The sequence below is a fragment of the Felis catus genome, chromosome B4, assembly GCF_018350175.1.
Source record: "Felis catus isolate Fca126 chromosome B4, F.catus_Fca126_mat1.0, whole genome shotgun sequence".
NCBI lineage: Eukaryota > Metazoa > Chordata > Mammalia > Carnivora > Felidae > Felis > Felis catus.
In genome coordinates, this window is record NC_058374.1 from 13,152,345 (window position 1) to 13,171,662 (window position 19,318).

Consider the following 19,318-nt stretch of genomic DNA (forward strand, 5'->3'; position numbering starts at 1 on the left):
TTTCTGGTACCCTGCAGGGGTCATTCCCTAAGAAACAGGGAGGGAGGTAATACCAATCTTGCGCTGGGTAAACCGAAGCCCCCGTCTATCAGCATCGCACTATGTCTATCAGCATCTGGCACTGCCCTCCGGGCTCCTCCAGGCCTCCAAAGTGCCAGAGGCGGCGTCGAGGGGCACACAGGAACTCTCAGCCAAGATGAACAACCCGCGTCTGGGCTCAAGTGAACAGGGCTACCACAGCGGGAGCTAGCTCATCACGTGCCTGGCCCAGTGCTAACCAACTACACTCCCGCTTCGTCTGGCTTCGGCTTCCCAACAAGGGGGTGGGTCAGGGCCTTTAATGTCCTTGTTCAACCAAAGAGGAGATATTCAGCCTGGGGACGCCACAGAAGGCGCGCACGTTCACTGCATTCACTGCGGGGCACAGCTAGGACGGGAACCCAGGCGTGCGGGGCTCCAGATCGCAACTCCCAATGACACTCTGTGCGGGGCCTTCCCCCCGTGTTTGCATAGTTACAAGTGTGCAAAACTGGCCGTCCTGTCTGTTCCACCACTTCTGGTCCTTGGTCCTTGAGTAAGTCACTTAACCTCCCGGACATCAGTTTTCTTTCTCTGGAAAGCTAAAGATTCTGGGTCTATCTCACCCAGGAGGCTCACACAAGATGATACGTGTGAACATTTCAAATAAGCCTGAAGTGGGGCGCCTGGGTGGCTCAGTCGGTTAAGCGTCTGACTGGCTCAGGTCATGATCTCATGGTTCGTGGGTTCGAGCCCCGCGACGAGTGCTGTGCTGACATCTCGGAGCCTGGAGCCTGCCTCGGATTCTGTGTCTCCCTCTCTCTCTGCCCCTCCCCTGTTCACGCTCTGTCTCTGTCTCGAGAATAAATAAACATTAAAAAAAAAATCAAATAAATAAGCCCGAAGTGCCAATTTCTGCAAACGAAAATATTATTTCTGATGGACGGGAGGGAGACAGGCAGTCTCATGACCCTACTTGGTCTCTGATAGAAACTTCAGGGAAGCCAGGCTCCAGTCCGGATCCTGAGAAGAGACAGCTGGGGTTCTGGATGGCAGAGAGCCGCCCAGGCGATAGGCTGGGGGACGCTGCGGGTGCCTTGGCCCCAAACGTGGCTGCACTGTTACCCCCACCTGAAGAACCTGGGGATTTGGTCTCCTGTTCTATTTTCCATTGATCCTAGAGTCTTCGAGCAGCATGGTATTCATAAGCACTGCAGCCTTCCGCTCCAGCTAAGCATCTGTATCCGGACTGAATCGAACACCTCCGAGAGAGAGAAACTTTCTCACCTTTACCCAGGAGTTAGTACAAGCACGGTCTGGGGCCAATTTTCCCGCCAGGCTGAACTGAGGAAATCAGTTCCGGGGACTGGTGCTTCCAGACATTCACTGCCCCAGGGTGCCACCTGGTGGACAATGCTCAACTTTTTATTCCTGAACTTTCTCCAAGGGCCTTCCCGTTCATTAAACAAAAACCCTCAGAGACTCTCTCAGTCTGTAAGCTACCTAAGGCCGGTATTATTATTTCCACGCTTTAATGAGAAAACGGGCTTAGAGAAAGGAAGGAATTTGCAAGTTCCTGGACCTGCGGTTACTGTCTTTTTCCTCCATTCGGTGAAACCCCCAAATACTGTAGTCTGAGCAGTCTGGGCTTGAGCCAGTTTAAGTCCTGGCTCAGCAACTGTCACCAAGTGAGGTCCTTTCACACGACTGAATTTGATCCTTACCAGGCCCTCCATCACTGTGGACACCTGCATTTAGAGGGACTATTCTGTGCAACGAACGTGCTGATGTATTTCTAGAAGAAAAATGGATGGCTGATATACCAATCCAACTTGTGTGTGTGTGTGTGTGTGTGTGTGTGTCTGTGTCTGTGTGTGTGTGTGTTTTAATGTTCAGTGAGTTGTTGCAATCCCCCCAGATAGGGTTTGGTTAGACATGAAAACACAGGCGGTAGGATCTCCTCAGACTTCTCTGAGGACGGCCACTGAGCACTTTACGATGAGTGCACTTAGCTTTGAAGTTCTCTGTGGCTGCCAGGGCATTCTCCATTCTCGGGAGAGCCTGCCCTCTGGGGCTCAGGGCAGCCCAGCGGTTGGGCCCCACGATCTGGAGTCAGGCTGCCAGCTTCGGGCCCCCCAGCCAATGTTGCCATTTGGCAGATATGCGGCCTCGGGTGAATCTCCTAACTTCCCTGTGCCTCACCTTCCTCACAGGGAAAACCTGGATAGAAAGTAGTATTCGCCTCAAAGTGTTGTGAAGGTTCAGCCGCACAACTTACAGAAAGCCCTTAGCACCCAGCATGCCACGGTGCGATATTCTTAAATATCAGCTTTCTCTGTGGTGGTTAATGAGCTGGCCTGAGGTGGTGCCCTGAAGGCTTCCTTGATGAGCACCAGTGTGGGTGTTCAAATACGTTCTCCCAGGAGAGGCTCTCAAGGTGTTCTGCAAGCCTCCTTCCCGAGGGAGGGGGTGTGTGCTAGAAATGTGTGTGGGCATTTTGGGTTATCCAATGAAAGGAAACACTACAAGCATGTGAACTTGATGCAGGGCGAGGGACTGTCCTACCCAGTTAACTGTCTCCTGACTGGCGCCTGGGTGGCTCAGTTGGTTAAGCATCCGACTTCGGCTCAGGTCATGATCTCATGGTTCGTGGGTTCGAGCCCTGCATTGGGCTCCGTGCTGACAGCTCGGAGCCCGGAGCCCGCTTCGGATTCTGTGTCTCCCTCTCTCTCTCTGCCCCTCCCCCACTCATGCTCTGTCTCTCTCAAGAACAAATAAACTTAAAAAAAAATTAGAAAACAGTATTACAAAGAAAGAATTGTCCCTTGAATAGCCATGTTTCTAAAGAAGATGTACAAATGGCCAACAAGCATCTGAAAAGATGCTCAGCATCTTTAGGGAATCATTAGGGAAATGCAAATCAAAATCACAATGAGATACTGGCTAACACCCAGCAGGGTGGCTATTATTAAAAACCCCCCACAAAATAACAAGTGTTGGTGAGGATGTGGAGAAACTGGGACCTTTATGCACTGTCGGTGGGAGTACAAATGGTGCCGTCACTGTGGAAAACAATATGGCAGCTCCTCAAAAAATGAGACGTACAATGACCATATGATCCAGCAGTTCCACTTTTGGGTACACACCCGAAAAAACTAAAAGCAGGGACTTGAAGAGATATTTACAGGCCCATGTTCACAGCAGCATTAAACGCAATAGCCCAAAGGTGTAAGCAACCCAAGTGTCCATTGATGGATGAATGGATGAACAATATGTGGTCTATACGTACAACGGAATATTATTCAGCCTTAGAAAGAAAGGGAATTCTGACCTGTACCAAAACGTGGATAAACCTTGAGGTCCTACTGCTGAGTGAAATGCACCAGTCACAGAAGAACAAACACTATAGGATCCTCTTATGTGATGTCCCTAGAGTAGTCCAATTCATAGAGACAGAAAGTAGGATGGTGATGGCCAGGGGCTGGGGGGATGGGTAGATCAGGGAGTGAGCGTTTAGTGGGGACGGCGTTTCAGTTTTGCAAGATGCAAAGAGTTCTGGAGACGGATGGAGGCGATGGTTGCATGGCACTGTAAGTGGACTTAATATCACTGAACTGTATACTTACCAGTAATTACAATGATAAATTTGATGTGTATTTTAGCATCCTTAAAAAAAAAATCTGTCCAGCCTAAAGTGCCGATTGATGCAAATTGCATCACTGAGAGATGTTGCCAGAACATCTAAAAATGGTCAATATGCATGCATTTGGTTATAAGCAGCCCACTCATCCCTCGGAGACCGATCCGCGTGGACCCTGTGCATCTGCCCTCCCCGTCCACGTCTCCCCTTTGTCTCAGTTGCCAGGTTGAGGGACGAAGGCACACCTCCAAGGAGCCAAAGAGTGACAGGATCCGGACGAGTCCCGTTATTAAACAGATAGTATTACTTTCATGACGTTCTCATTTATTTATACTAATTCACTTATAAATTACGTCTACTAATCAATACAATCACAAGGGGGCAGCGACTTGGGATTGCCAGCTCCAAACGCTACTCTCAGATTTCAGGGGAAAGCTGAATGGGAAGAAAAAGTTCTTACCTTGTAGATACAGGACTTAGCATTCAGGAAGAAGAGCTCAATGGTGGCATTATCCTTTAGGTACGAGATGCTTTCTATGTAGAACCTGAAAGACAAGACTGCAAGTGAACCACAGAAGCAGCAACTGAGATCGACTGTTTTCTGAACCATAGGATTGGATGTGAGGACCAGAACTCCCAATCCCTATGGAAAAGAAAAAGGTGTGATCAGTTTTCCCATGGTTCCTTTCTGAAAGAAAGCAGAGTGTTTCAAGCCCCCTTCTAGCACCTTAGGACAGCTATGTCTGCCAACCTTCACCATGGTTCAAGGACCTGGGACAGCCATCAGCTTCCGAGAGTACGGATTAAATCTGACCATCTACTTTCTTTTTCCTGACCCGCCTTCCAATTTTTTAAATAATATTGTTTGTTTTCAGGGCACCTGGGTGGCTCAGTCGGTTGAGCATCTGACTCTTGATTTCAGTTCAGGTCATGATCCCAAGCTCATGGGACTGAGCTCTGCATCGGGCTCCACACTGAGCGTGGAATCTGCTTATAATTCTCTCTCTCTCCCTCTACCCGCCTGCCCCTCTCCTCTCTGTGCGATCTCTCTCTCTCTCTCTAAAATAATTTTTAAAAATCAGTTAAAAAATATTATTTTTCAACATATTTTTTTTGTGCTAATCACTGTTGAGTTGGATTTCTTAAAGATAATTTCTTCTGCTCAGTTGAAGAAGGGGGGCCCTACTTCTCTCTGAAATGGTTACACTATGTCTCCCCAAAGGCGGTGAGGTGTGGTTTGATTTCTGTGTATCCCGAGAGCTGAGGCAAGCGTTGGGAACACTCTGATGTTAATGCACATTAAGCCAAATGAGATTGAATTTTTATCCAGATGAAGCTTATAGATTTTTTTCACGATGAAACATGCTGAAATTATTTATACATTTACTACACCTTTACACATCGACTTTGGAGTGCATTAAATTACTTAATTAGATAAGGCATTTGTATTTGTCTCAGGACCAGCTGTGTGCAGGGAATAACTGTTGTGGTCACAGAGGCAGGGGACAGAATGCAGAGCCTTGCAGGGGAACAGGACCCACGTGGGGGTGACCGCTCCTGTGGGGCACTGGATCCTTGCCTCCTGGAAACAGGGGCTACCCCGAGATGGCAGAAGGCAAAAGGAGAAGACAAGTGCTATGTTCGAGAACAGTGTTACAATGTGATGGAAAGAAACCTGGGGAGGAAATCAAGAGACCAGTGACCTGGGCCCAGCACTGTAGGATTTAGGGCAGATCCCATAATTTCTCTGGGCTTCTGTGTTCCAGACTGTGATGGAAGATAGCAGGATCCAGTCAGTGGTTCTCCACCCAAGAAGTCTACCGCGGTCAGATGCTGGAAACTCCTCCAGATTCCCACAACAGCCAAAAGAACAAACCAACACCGTACGAGGCAAACAAAACCCATCCCTAGGCAAGGACGAGCCCACAGCCCACCAGTTGCCAACCTCTTGTCTGTAGACTAATAATGCCTTCTACCGTTTTTCCAACACGTGCAGAGGCTGCCAGGATTAACACCAGGCCGATCGCTTTGGTTTGTGAGTGATTCCAGAGTAACTTCTGATATTAGCGGACACGTTCAATCAGTATTAACACGATGACCACCAAGTGAGAGTCTATAAAATGTTTGGAGAGGACAGTATGGCCCCCATTCTTGCAAAGAATGAGTAGGCTAGTGGGTCTCTACCACCTGCTCTCTCCCTGAAAAAAAAAAAAAAAAAAGAAGAGGAAAAAAAAGAAAGCACCTTGCCTCCTGCTTTTGGAGCAGGTATTTGAGGTCATGGAGGTCTCGGCGAAGGGTCTGCTGCGGCCTGGGAGGAAGGCAAACTTTCGCTTCTCCACTAGCAGAAACTTGAAATGAAGCAGCAAACTAAGTCTTTCTTAAATTTTATTTATATTTATTTTATTTTATTTTATTTTACTTTATTTTATTTTATTTTATTTTATTTATTTTTATTTCAGAGAGAGAGCACATGCGTGCAAGCAGGGGAGAGGGGCAGAGGGAGAGACAGACAGAATCCCAAGCAGGCTCCACACTGAGCACAGAGCCCGATGTGGGGGCTCGAACCCACGACCCCCAGATCATGACCGGAGCCGACATCAAGAGTCTGGGCGTTCAACTGATTGAACCACTCAGGCGTCCCACAAACTCTATGTCTTAAAGCAAAATAAGTTCAATTTGATTTAATAAAAAAAAAAAAAATCCACATTTGTTGTGAAGGGTCAACAGCAAAATTAGAAGAAAGGAAGGAAGGAAGGAAGGAAAGGGAGAGGGGAGGCAGGGAGGGAGGCCAATTTGCAGGCATGGCACGTTACAGAAGAATCTTGTTTTGTTCAAGCTACAGCTCTCACCCCAGAAAGCACCGCCCTCCACACCCCAACCCACCCCTGCTCCCTTCTGCCCTCACTCCAGAACACCTTGTTTTCAGGGACTCCGCAGACGCCCTCGGGGAAGGGCTCCACCTCTGCTCGTGGTGCTGCCGCAGGCCAGACTTTTCTGTTCCCTCGGGCGTCTTCTTTCTAGGCTACTACTGCCTCCTGGAGAGCCAGGCCCCAGTCCCACTCGTTTTTTTTGCATCTCCAGCACTAATACAGCGCCTGGCACACACACAGGGGCTTAGTAAGTAAGTGTGGGCCAAAGACCCTGCTTTCAAGTTCACTTCTCCCCACTCGCAGATGAGTGGAGTTTCCAGGACGGGACAGTGAGCTGGGCAATGAACAATGAAGGCCCTCAGAAATAACCAATTCCTGGGCGTCCGGAAATCCACCCCCCGCCCCCGGGGGGCACTGACATTCCACCCCAGGCCTTGCCCCTCTGCCCTTTGCTCACTGACAACGTGGGAAGTTGTACAAGCAAGCTGCTGATCACCTTGAATCTTAAAGTCAGAACAACAGCAGAGGTTTCTTGAGTCTGACAGTGAGCGACCTTAGACCTGCCGGAATAATTGTGAGTCTAAATCTATGGGGTCTGAAAGAACGTAATTTCCGACAAAATGCCTTATGTCTTTATTGCTTTTGATTCTTGAGAACTAAGGAGTGAAGACATTCACTAACTGCCCCCCTCACCCCGACAATTTTCTCGAGAGTGTATGAGAAAAACACAATGCTCCCCCCCACCCCGCTCTCTCTAGCAACGGAAAGTGGAGAGGAGAGGGCCAATCCTGTTCTCTGCGCCAGCATTCGTTTGCGCCGAGTTCTCCGCTGTCTGGCTGTACAAGGGGCCGGAAGGCAGAGGAAATAACGATATACTCTGAGATGAGGAAAATGAACCACCTCTTCTTGACAGAAACTGGAAAGAAGCTTCCTGTTAACCTTTATCACCGAGAAACAGCCTGGAAAGCACTGTGAGCCCCGGGCCTGTCATAGGATTATTCCGTAACCCTGGATATTTGACTCATCCTGAACTTGCCATCTGTGCTAGGGAAGCCTTGTGAGTCAAAATGCCCAGAGAAAAACAGACCTCGGACATCTCAATCCAGGCTCAGGGCAAACTGCGGGAGCACAGGGAGAAGAAACTTCTGGGGAAGCAGGAAACACTGATGGTTTGGGTACAAAGTAGGGATTTTTTTTTTTTTTTAAACCAGTTCTGTTCCTTTTGATTTTCAGGAGAGATCCTCCTTTCTGGCAGTAGGTGGCGATGTTGCATTTCTTTAACTACCAGTGCGGGGAATTTGGGGGGGGGGGTGCTTCCTTCAAGACTTGGTTCACAAAGAAAATTCCGGGTCTCTGGGTAAACCCAGGGAACTGAAGGCTTTCTTGTAGATTTGACAGGGTCTCCGCAGACAATTCCAAGCCTGGCTCTGTATTAACCATGGGTTTTTGGTGCTCAGACTTCTGGGACCCTGGTGGCTCTGGAGGGACAGCCCCTCCCGTGGTTGACCAGTTCCTAGAGATGCGAGCTCACCTTTCAGACCAATCCGCTCTCACACACCCTTCCTGCTCCTCTGTGGGGTGCTCACACCCCAGGGCACTAAGCTCCTGCCCTAATCACCCCAGGGCCAGGGCCAGACAACTCTGGACAGCCCCCAGGCCCCAAAGCCCACTGAAATTATTCCAAGTAGCCAGTGCTAAACCTGCTTACCCTGCCTCACCCATTCCTTCCTGGAGAAACCACAAAACAAAGGCTCTTGCCCCCCCACCCCCCCACTCCCTCTGCCTCCTGACCAGGGCTGGCTCTCCCTGTGCGGCCCTGCAGCCCTGTCTGGTGTGGCCTGCTCCCCCCTCTTGGGAACTGTGAACACCAAACTATCTTTCCAATGGCCGTCTTCCTTCCTCTACCCCTGATGTGCCGGCCTCACTGTATCTGAGTAATAATAAAACTTACACATGAAAACGTGTTCTTCAGCACATTTAGCAGTACTGAATCTTAGGTCTTTTTTTTTTTTTGAGTCAAAGGGCCAACCTTTGATGAGTCTGTTCCCCGAATTCCATAAGCAACGTCACACCCAACCTGGCCCAGAAGATGCGGCCTGAGCTGTTTCATCAGAGGGTCTGAACTAGGATAAATGTGTGCTATGCTATTCTGTGTTTGGGCATACACAATAATCAAGAGGTTCTGAAGCCTTGGGGAGTCTTGTCCCCTTTAACATGTGGACGCCTCAGACCGTGGCGGCTAGAATGGGGTCCAACCACAGGATCTCAGTCAGGTTTCCTCCTCTGCCCGCACCCCCACCCCCCACCCCCAGCTCCTCCTCTTCTCTCTCACATCCTCCCTTTGGCACTTGGGAATCACCGAATATTTACAGCAAGTGTTAGTTAAATGGACCACTGATTTCATTTCCTAACGCACACACAAATGTCACATTTGGAATGCTGACTTTTAGTAGCAAAAAAGAGCGATCATAATGAAAAGGATAATTGATACTGTTGTGAGTTTCTAGGGCCAAATATCTCTGATATTTAGGATCTGAACAGGTCTAAAATCTCATCTGGGGCGGGGAGGAAGGGGGGCGCTTCCTTAAAGACCTGATCTAGCAAGTTCTGCTTAGCAGGCACCTCATTTTAGATCCATACCATCATTGTTACTATGGTGACAAGAAACAGGAGTTGCTTGTCTCAACCAGCCAGGAAAGACACCAACCATCAGGCCATAAACTTGGCTGTAAAATCCCCTCTCCCAGATTCAAGCTTCCTGGGATCGTGTCTCCCTCTCTCTCTCTCTCTCTCTCTCTTTTGTGCTCAGTTCAGTTTATTGTTTGTGAAACGGTTTGAGGAGACAAACCTAATCTCGGTTTATTTTCCTACAAACAGCGTGGGTGATCGGAGTTGCAGGGACGCTTGGGTGAAGAATACACAATTAAAAAAAAAAACAGCCCAGACACGGAGTAACCATTCTGAGCTCAAACGTGTTCCCACAAAAATACAGGCAGATTTCCTTGGGTGTGTAGGGATATTTTTTCCTATAACTTTTCTTGGCCTATTTCTTAAGCTTGCCTGGTGAATACGGTCAGAGGCTCATTGTTCTCAAATCTGCGGAGCTTGTCTCATGGTCCTAACCACTGGTCTGCAGTTGAATGTTGAATATGACATTGTTGACATTGTTGAATGACGGCAGCATGATAACGGGAGGCCAGGAAAATTCTGAGTAGGGAGTCAGATGAGAATTCTGGAAAGATATTCAGTGGTAATGCATAGGAGACTGGAAGGGGCCACCACCAGGAGAGGTTTAGTGGTGGGCATGAGACCTATTTAAGACAAAGAAGTGAGAGGAATTTGTGAATAAAGGAAGGCAAGGATGCCGGTGAGAGTGAGGAGTTTCCCGCCGGGTGTTGGTGAAGCCAATTACACAGACGAGGAGGTGCCACGGACAGAGGAGTGAGTTTGGGGTCACACGGATGAAGACGTCATCGATTCAGGCAGAGGAGCACCCATGGAATCTGGGGCCTAGACACCTCCCAGTGACCACGGCGGTGGGAGCCACCAGCCGAGAAGCCAGTGGACGTGGAGACAGCAGACAAGGGCAGACCCATCCTTCCGGACCTTTGCTGTGGACAGGAGTGGAAGTAAGGGGGCCGTAGGTGACGGAGGATGCAAGTCAGGGAGGGTATTTTGTCAGGGGCAAGAGGCAAGGTCATGGGAAGGGGCCGGAACTGGAGCACATGCCTCGGATGCTGGGATAAGGGTCCGTCTTCCTCCGAGGGGGTGCGTGTGCGGGAGCATGTCCGCAGTGGGTGAGGAAGGAGGCCTCAAAGATGGCGGACACAAGTAAGTAAGGGAGCAGGAAGTCGGCGAAGCTCCCTTGGGCCGGCTTTTGTTTCCTCCACAAAATCACAGGCCAAGTCGCCTTCTTGGAGCCAAGGGGTGAGCTTCTGGTTTGGAGTCTGTGGCAAGAGGAAAAGCCATAGAGGGCAACGTAGAGGGCCCTGCGCAGGCACAAGTGACAGAAACAGTGCCGGTCTGTGTGAGGCTGGTCACAAGCCATCTTGCACCAACTTGCAGTTGTGTGGTCCCCCTCCCCAGACCACACTCAGCAGCTCAGGGGTAGAGATAAAAGACACATGGGATTGAACCGATCCCCCCCCCCCACTGCTTCGTGCGTGTGTGTGCATGTGCACACGAGGGCGTGTGTGCGTGTGTGTGTGTGTGTGTGTGTGTGTGCATGCGCACATGACCAGCAGCAAAGGGAGGTCCCGGGCGAGGGAGAGGTTGCAGTGGTGGTGCATAACAGGGTTTGGGCTGAACTGGCAGGGATGAGGACAGGCAGGGCGGCGAGGGCCTGGGCACGTGGGGAAATCGCTGTGCAGGTGCACGAGGGGAGGGGCTTGTCTGCTTCGCTCATCACTCTACCCTCAGCTCCTAAGACAGCGCCCACGACAGCGTAAGTGCCGAGTGGGCATCCGTGCCCCAGTAACTGAACCCACTGCCAATGGTTGGCGTGCGGCACGGCGTCCCCAAGGGGGGAAGCTCACTCCCTCTCCGCAGCTGGAATGAGAGTGGGTTTTGGCCCTCCTGGCCCCACAGCGATGCGGCTCAGGGTGCCACTGGGACTGTGGCGTCCTCTTTACAGGGGAGGAAAGAGCACAGTGCAGGACAGAACGCCTTCCCCCGGGAGCTCGCCCTGGTGAGCAAATGGCAGGAGTTTCTCAAGCGGGACGAAGGGCACACATCTCAGCTTCGGCAAACTCCTGTTTTACCGTCTATGATGCCCCTTCCTCCGTCAATGTGGAGATTCCAGCCCACCACCAACCCGCTACTGGCCGACATCCTCCCGTCACCCTGCCACGGACACTCGGGAGTTCAGCAGGGCTAGATCCACAATGTCAGGGCTGCTCTCTGCGCCCTCTCACCCAGTGGGGGTGCGTCCAGCTCGGACGCCATCTGTGCAGATGGAACCTGGTTCTGAAGCCCCAGCCAAGTGTGGAACGCGAGGTAGACCAAGGTCATTGATCCTGACCCCGGGGCCTGTGGCTCTGATAGACTCTCTGATAAGCAATCACGGAGTTGCTTCTCCCATGTGGAGAGAGAGGCAGCGTGGTGTGTGTGTGTGGGCGGGGGGAGGGTCCCAGGTTTGGAGTCAGACCTAAGTGCACAGAGCTGATAACTAACCAGCCATGTTGGGAGGGAAAATCAGCACGTTGAACCCTACTTCCCCGTCTTTAGGAGTAATAACACTCACGGGCTGTGAAGATGTACCATCATCCGGAATAACGCATAGGTGTTTAATAATGGACACTTCCCCTCCCTCTGATCTTTTTCCTTCTTAGGTAATCATTAAGGCTCAGAAGCCCCGGTGATCAGCACTTCTGGCGATCTGATGGAGGAGGACAAGGGTTGAGATCCTTTCTAGGCTAAATCGCGGGTCAATGAAGGCGGATTCTTAGTCCTCTGTCCTGCCATTCTGAGACCCTATAGCAACAGGATACCAGCTTCAGGCCCTGCCAGGAGGACATGCTCAGAGGATGAAGCAGAATTCTCTGAGTTCAAATTCACGTTATTTAATCCATTTGGGTCTCAGTTTTCACAATCGGTTGAACGGAGGTGATAATTCCGCCCTTTCTCTCACAGATGTTTTAAATATGCGTTACAGCAAAAGAACATATAATTGCCAAATAATAAGCCATGCTGGGATGGCAGCCCAAACTGAGATCCCCAGTGGTGCAGGGTTAATATTTCCACTGGATGAATTCCTAAATCTTGGCTTACTTTTCTGTGGTCTTTTATTGGGTGCTTTTATTCTTTTCCATGAAGGCTGATGGAAGACGTATTCTAGAGATGTAATCAATAGATGTTTAAACAAAAGGAGAAAGGCCAGGAGTGGCTGGAGAGATCGCTCGCAGGCATGCACGCGTACTGACATGTACTGACGGCTGGGGCTCCAGCGGGCGCACTCTTGTTGAGAAAGGTCAGTGCGTGCACACAGGGAAATCGCCCAGCTGGACATGAGCCCCTTTATGGACCCCGGCATAGTCCAAGGTCTGAGTCTTTTATGAGGATAATTTTTCATCTCACTCCTTTGGAGAAGATAGCCTGTGGGCACCCCTGGAAAGGCACTGAGTCCTAAGCTGGGAATCCTTCCCAGGCATCCAAGTATAAATGCGCAATTCACCTGCAGGAGGGAACCCCGCCTCCTCTCTTGGAGGAAACAGACTGTTGGTGTTTTGCTGCTATGTTGCTGAGCTAGCGGAAAAGTGGGGCCTCCGGATAGCGGGGTCTGGGAGCCAGGATCTTCTGGGACTGGTGCCAAGGTGACAGCCACCCCGGGAGGTGGCTGCAATAGTTCGAGCGACAGGCAATGGGGGACTCAGTTTGGGTAATAAAGAGAAGAGGACAGGACGGGGGATGGAAGCAGCAGTGGGGGATTAACGCATAGAAGAATTTGAGGAACAGGAAAGACTTCAAGGTTAAAGCCTATAGGACTGAATGGAAGACGAGGTCACAGCTGCGAGGCACCACGGAAGGCCTGGGGAGGTCAAGATGATGAGTTTGGCTTTGGACCTGCTGAGTGTGAAGCCCTTGGGTGGCCAAGAAGTACCTGGACATAGACAGCGGAGGCTCTCCACAAAGAGCAGCTTTTGTGCTGAGCCGCAGAAGGAGCTCAGCTTGTGGGCAGCATTCTGCTGGGGGTCTGCCCCTAAATGGGGACTTGGAGAGCTTTTTCCCGGGAGTGTTCTGCCAGGTGCCTGCTGCGGTCAAGTAGGAAAATGGGTCCATTCTTGGTTCTCCGTAGGGTTAGCACGGAATCTACCTCCGTGGCTCTCCTGTGTGCAGCTGGTTTCACAGACAGAAGTCAGCCTGGAGAGCCCGGGTATCCTCAGTGACAAACGTGTCACTTGGGCAATCTCATGGCGCCCCAAGCTCTCCTCCAAGGATCAGTTCCCCAAACCCACCGATAACTCAGCTCATGACAGACCCTTCCAAAAAAGAGCTAATATGCAACCAGCCCAGGATTCTCTCTTCCTGGTTAACGTTGGGGAAAAGTGGTGGGAAGGAGGAGACATCCTGATATATGGCCAGGGTGCTCACCCACCTTTGATTACAGGTGAATGAAACGCTTAAATTCAACTGAGCTTTGCCTGATGCTGCCTCCCCTTTTGGTGGCACTGTTACTGTTCCTCTTCCATTTATCTGAGAAAATGTGGGCCACCATCAAATAGACTGTGACATCAAGAGCACGCCCATCAGTAATGGAAACGGCCAAGATTGGCTGTGATACGTTTGCAGCTATTAAACAAATGAAAAGGGCATTAAACCCAAGTTTAAATGTGCTCCCCCCGCTGAGGTAAAGATACATATTCCCGCCTGTTAAACGGGCCCTTTAACTCTTATTTAGGCTCTCCGATGCCTTCTGCAGTATCGGGAGAGCTATGTCTGAAAGGGCATCCCTGACCATGCTCTTGAGGAAGAACTGAACCGTGAACCGTTTGTGTCCTGCTCTTGAACTTCTGTGAACATATTTTATAAGAACGGGGTAGATGTACTGGGCAGGAGTGTTAAGTATTCACTGGAAGATGGAGACATTCAAGATCAAATGCCTCTCGCATTTAATTGATTATACGCAATGAAGGTTCTGCACAGAAACTGCCTGGTGGCTCCAAGGACTGGGTGCTCCTGCTGGATTTGGATGCTCAGATCCTGGCTCTGCCCTTGAACCTGTGACAAGGCCCCCTCTCTGACTTGCCAAAACCTTCTGCAAATGAAGGCGAGAAGTCCAGCTGACCTCCTAAGACATTTGCAAATGTTGGGGTGCCCGGAAGGCTTGGTCAGTTAAGCGTCCTACTTCAGCTCAGGTCATGATCTCACTGTTCGTGGGTTCAAGTCCTGCATCGGGTGAGCTCAAGCCCCACTTCAGGGGAGCATGAGCCCTGCTTCCCTCTCTCTCTCTCTTTCTCTCTCTCTCTCTGCTCTCTCTGCCCCTCGTGGGATTCTCTTTCCCTCTCTCTCTTCGGCCTTGCTCACCTGTGCCTTCTCTGTCTCTCTCAAAAAAAGACGTTTGCAAATGTTAACCATGAGAAGCAAATCATATTCTCTGCAGTCCCCAAATAAAATAGATTAGCGAACAGAAATCTATTTTACAACAGATTAGCGAACAGAAAATGCCCATTGTTTCTGGTAATTTATCAGGCCATATCTTCCCTTCGCGGGTAACGCACTGAGCGGCTGCATTTCAACTATTCCCACTTGGGATAAACTAGGCAAGTTTCAAGAGGCCAGATGCCACATGTGATAAAAGGAAAGGAGACAGACATTTGTGATGTCGCTCCAAATGACTACCGCCAAAAACAATAATAATCTAAGGATGTGTTCTTATAGGAGGCTCAGTTTTGTTTAACATATATGCCCCCTCCCCCACAAAAAAAAGCAAAAAAAAAAAAAAAGGCTCTTATCTTCATTCCACACAAGCATCCCAGCACAAGAGCACAAACACGTGTGTTCGTGCACAGACACTGACATGCCTTGGACACTCATGACCTGGGGTCACGTCTCCTGGGAATGCAGCTATACCGGGACCTCTGTCGTTGGCAAGGGACCAGGACTTGATTCCCCTTTCTTGTAACCATGTTGCCCTCCCAGACTTTTCTGGACAAAGAAAAAAAGAAGCAAAAGGTTGGGGATGAACACCTACCTGACACAGAAGTACAAAACCACTGGTCCCGACTTTTTGGGGAAGTCGTGTTCCAATACTCTTCGATCTAGTTGAAGCCAGTTTAAGTGTCCCCTGAGGAGGAGAGAGACAAATTGGTTAGGACTTTGGAGTCTGCAGAAACTTCTTGTGACACAGGTGTGTGTGCCTTAGAATGGCCAGATCACAGATCAATGCAGACCTTCACCTCCCTCCCAAGTTCTCAATATTGGGAGAACCTTCAGGAATTATCTGGGAAGTACTGAGTCAGCAGCAGATACTGTGTGACATGAGGGAGGGGAATGGCAATCAGAAAGTTGGGGTTCGTGACCGGCTATCCATTTCCTTGCTGGTGCTGAAATGAAGATGTAATCATTCTCTCTCTCTCTCTCTCTGTCTCTCTCTCTTTCGTTCTGAATTCCCTTATGTAACACCACCACACTCCTCAGTGCTTTCTTTCCCGAAGGACTCAAAACCCACGTTAGAAAACGTGAGCAAACTTCACAATATCTTGCTAGAAGTAGAACGGGGTGAGAAGTGAATCACAGACCATTTCTTTAAAAATGAGGGGCGCCTGGGTGGCTCAGTGAGTTAAGCCTCTGACTCTCGGTTTCGGTGCAGGTCACGATCTAGTGGTTTCACGTTCAAGCCCCACGTCAGGCTCTGTGCTGACAGCATGGAGCCTGCTTGGGATTCTCTTTCCCTCTCTCTCTGCCTCTCCCCTGCTCACGCTGTCTCTGTCTCTCCAAAAATTATTAAATAAGCTTTAAAAAGAAATGAAACTTACACCCACCATGACATTCTGATCCTAGGTATTTACCTGAGAAAAAGGAAAGCTATACCCACGCCAAGACCTTCACAGACAGATGCACAGACACTTTACGTGCAACAGCTCAAAACTGGGAATAACCCAAATGTAAACCAACAGGGGAATGAGCATCACATAGTTACAGAACGGAATACTCTGCCCCAATAAAGACAGTGAGCTATTGACATACAGCAGCATGGATGAATCTCAAAATAATGATGCTGGGTGGAAGAAGCCACATAAAAGGATTTTATGTCTTTATAAAACTCCAGGAGATGCAAACCGATCTCCAGTGACAGACGGTGCATCGCTGGTTGCCCGGGAGGTGGGAGGGAGGGCTCTTAGGGGGGCAAGAGGAAGCTTTTGGGAATGACGGACATGTTCACTATCTTGATGTGATGGTTTCATGGGTGCAGCCACATGTCAAAACTTATCAAACTGTACTCTTTAACGTGTGTTTATTGCATGTCAATTATACCTCGTTAAAGCCATTTTAAACAGCAAACCACAGAGACATCTGATGACACACAAATGGAGTCGCTTGTGTGCTTCTTCCTTCTCTCCCTTTCGTCTTCCTTTTTGTAAATATTAATTAATCACCTTCTCTGAAAAAGGGGCTGCAGATGCAGCAGTGAACCAAATAGACATGATCCCTATTCCCCTCACGATTATATTCTCGTAGGGAGACAGACAACCGCTATTCCAATTAATTGCAGAATTACTAATCGGGATGGTATTAGGACCCAACACCTACGGTACAAGGATCATGAGTAACGAGAACATGTAAGGACCTGATGGAGTCTGGGATCTTAGAAGCACTGCCTGGCGTTTCAGTGAGATTTGAAAAACAGTAAGACTCAACTTAGCGAAGAGAAGGGGAATCATGTTCCAAGCACTGCGGCCAGCACGTGCAAAGGCCCTGAGGTGGGAAACAAATCTGATGTGTTGGGGTCCTGTGAGGAGAAAGGGATGAGGGAAGGGCCTGGGAGGCCCCGCTGAGGACAGTGGGCTTTGCAGAGTGAGGCAAAGCCACAGAGCACGTATGAGCAGAGGGGTCCACCTTTTCCTCCCCTCTCATGACCCAATCTCAGTGTACCAGCCTGGAGGACAGCGCCCTATAATCACAGTTACGCAGGAAGCTCGTGTTGAATAGACCCAACTGATACACAAAACCTCCCTACGGTGCCTGATGCTGTGGAACACGTTTATGATACACGCGCATGTGTGAAAGGCTGGACTCACTCCGTGGATAAAGTGAGACAAACGTTGCCTGACTCAGGGCATTAAAATGTTCGCTCTTCCAAGCTTCTGCTTGCTTCCAACAAATGCAAGGCAGGCAACACACCAGAGGTTTCCACCTCCACTTGAAGACTTCATTCAGGCTGCACCTTTTGCACAAAATCCCTCTCTCAATGAAGCCCATGGCCGTGGCTCGAGAGAGGGCATTTGAATCTGCTTCTGAAGAGTGTCCACCTGGGGAACTCTGTCTCTTTTCCCTCCTAAAGATCTCCACCTAGAAAAACATTTTCTTTTTTTCCCATTACCTTTACCTTTCGGTTTTGGTTACTCTTCTCTGAGTAAGGACAGAAAATAATGGGGGGGGGGGAGTTTCCGAAACCAAATGACTGGATCGACTTCTTCCAGAAAGGTGGAATAAACTCCCAACCGACTAGAACATGGGATCTGGAAACAGAAGGCCTGGGTGCCAGGGTCACACCTGAGATGCAGATAATGCCCCACGGGGTCATGTTGTTTCAAACCTCTGTGCCTTAGCTCATATTGCTTCCTCTGTAGAATGTCCTTCCCCTCCTTCCTCACCAAGTGAAGGCTGACCCACCCTTCAAGACCCAGCCTTCCTGTGTCCTCCCCCTGAAAACCTTCCTTGACCCATCTTCCCACACCACACACCAGCCTGAGCTGAGCTCTCCTCTGGAGCACCCATCCTGGGCATACAAGCTGCTGTATTTTCCACACCCCACGGAACTTTCTCTGAGTATGCTGTCTCCCAATAGGCCTTTTACATCTGAAAAACAGAGACCTACCTCATAAGGTAGAAATATGTGTATAGAAGGTGTTAACACAAATATTACCCCTAATAATTGGTTCATAAGTTACAGCCACTCTCTTCCTGCCTCTGAAAGCGTCTAAAATCTCCCAGAATCTTCTCTTTAGGCTCAGTCTCCTGCAAACATGCTATATGCATGCTCTATACTATGACTCTCATCATGCTGTTTCTCCTCATTGGAATAGTCTCTCCATCCTCATTATCCGAACACTAGTCACTGTTCAAGGCTGAGTTCTGGTCTTTCAGAGAAGTCTCCCTTCGTTGCTTCAATCTGGGGTTCCTTTCAAACTTCTCCAGGGTTCTGTTCATGTCATCTACAAAGCATTCAGCACACTCTTAAGCAATTATGTAAAATATATAAACCTTACCTCTAAGGGGTAAGTTTTCAACCCTTAAAAAAAAAGTCATCCCCACCACCTAGCACAGTGCCTGACAAGTATTAGGTGCCCAAAGGCAGGTGCTCCTCGATGGGATGACTGCCACCGAAATGGGTTTGTGCCTGCAACTCAGTTTACGAAGGTGACCTAGAGGCAACGCAGAGGTCAACGCCGCTGAAAGCCAAGCTGAATGTTATCCAGAACTCCTCCGGCAATGAGAGGCACACCAGGTCACGCAGGGCCACGGGGGGAGGCTCCCGTGTTGGTTACGAGGCAGACAAGGAATAAGGAGAACTCAGAGCCTTACTGGGGTTTCCATGGGAAAGGCAAGACAGGGCAGGCGGAATGGCTTCGGGTTGGCTGGTTTCAATGATCCTGGCAGGCTCTGAGGCATCGGGGCTGTCCCCAGCCGTCTGGTCCCGGGCCCTGAACTAATTAAGGGCAGGGGCAGTCCTGGCTCGGCGTGCGAGAGTTCTATAAAGAGGCTGGTTCACAGGGCTGGGCTCTGGGTCACAGGGGAGGTGCCAACAGCTTTGGCTGTTTGGCTCTGGAACGTATGGATGCCAAACTAGCAGAGAATCTGAGAAAAATGAGAAGAGCGATCCACCCGCCGCCCAGGCAGAGTTAAATTTTAATCTCTTGCCTGACAACAATCTGTGATCGAGGGTCTGGCAGGAGCCATCTTTTTAAACAAGGACCCTCACAAGACCAATCCACAGCCCAGCCCAATGGCTCAACATTACTGACCACACGGGCTGCTGGGGATTCGACTCGGGTCTCAGGGGGAATGAAGGATTCACCCGGTGAAGAGCCCCCAAGTGGGGACGCCGTCCATGAGGAGACACAGACGCGGG

General features: G+C 49.8%; 1 protein-coding gene across 16 annotated transcripts in view; it reads right to left on the bottom strand.

Annotated features, from left to right (window-relative positions):
• Window positions 1-19,318, bottom strand: part of FRMD4A (FERM domain containing 4A) — a 659,116-nt gene that overhangs the window by 118,496 nt on the left and 521,302 nt on the right. For all 16 annotated transcript variants that reach the window (XM_045060912.1, XM_045060911.1, XM_023256373.2 and 13 more), the window contains 2 exons: window positions 15,218-15,310; window positions 4,119-4,203 (listed from right to left, as the gene is read on the bottom strand). In XM_045060912.1, the coding sequence (XP_044916847.1) occupies window positions 4,119-4,203; window positions 15,218-15,310 (178 nt within the window). The remainder of the gene's footprint in view (window positions 1-4,118; window positions 4,204-15,217; window positions 15,311-19,318) is intronic.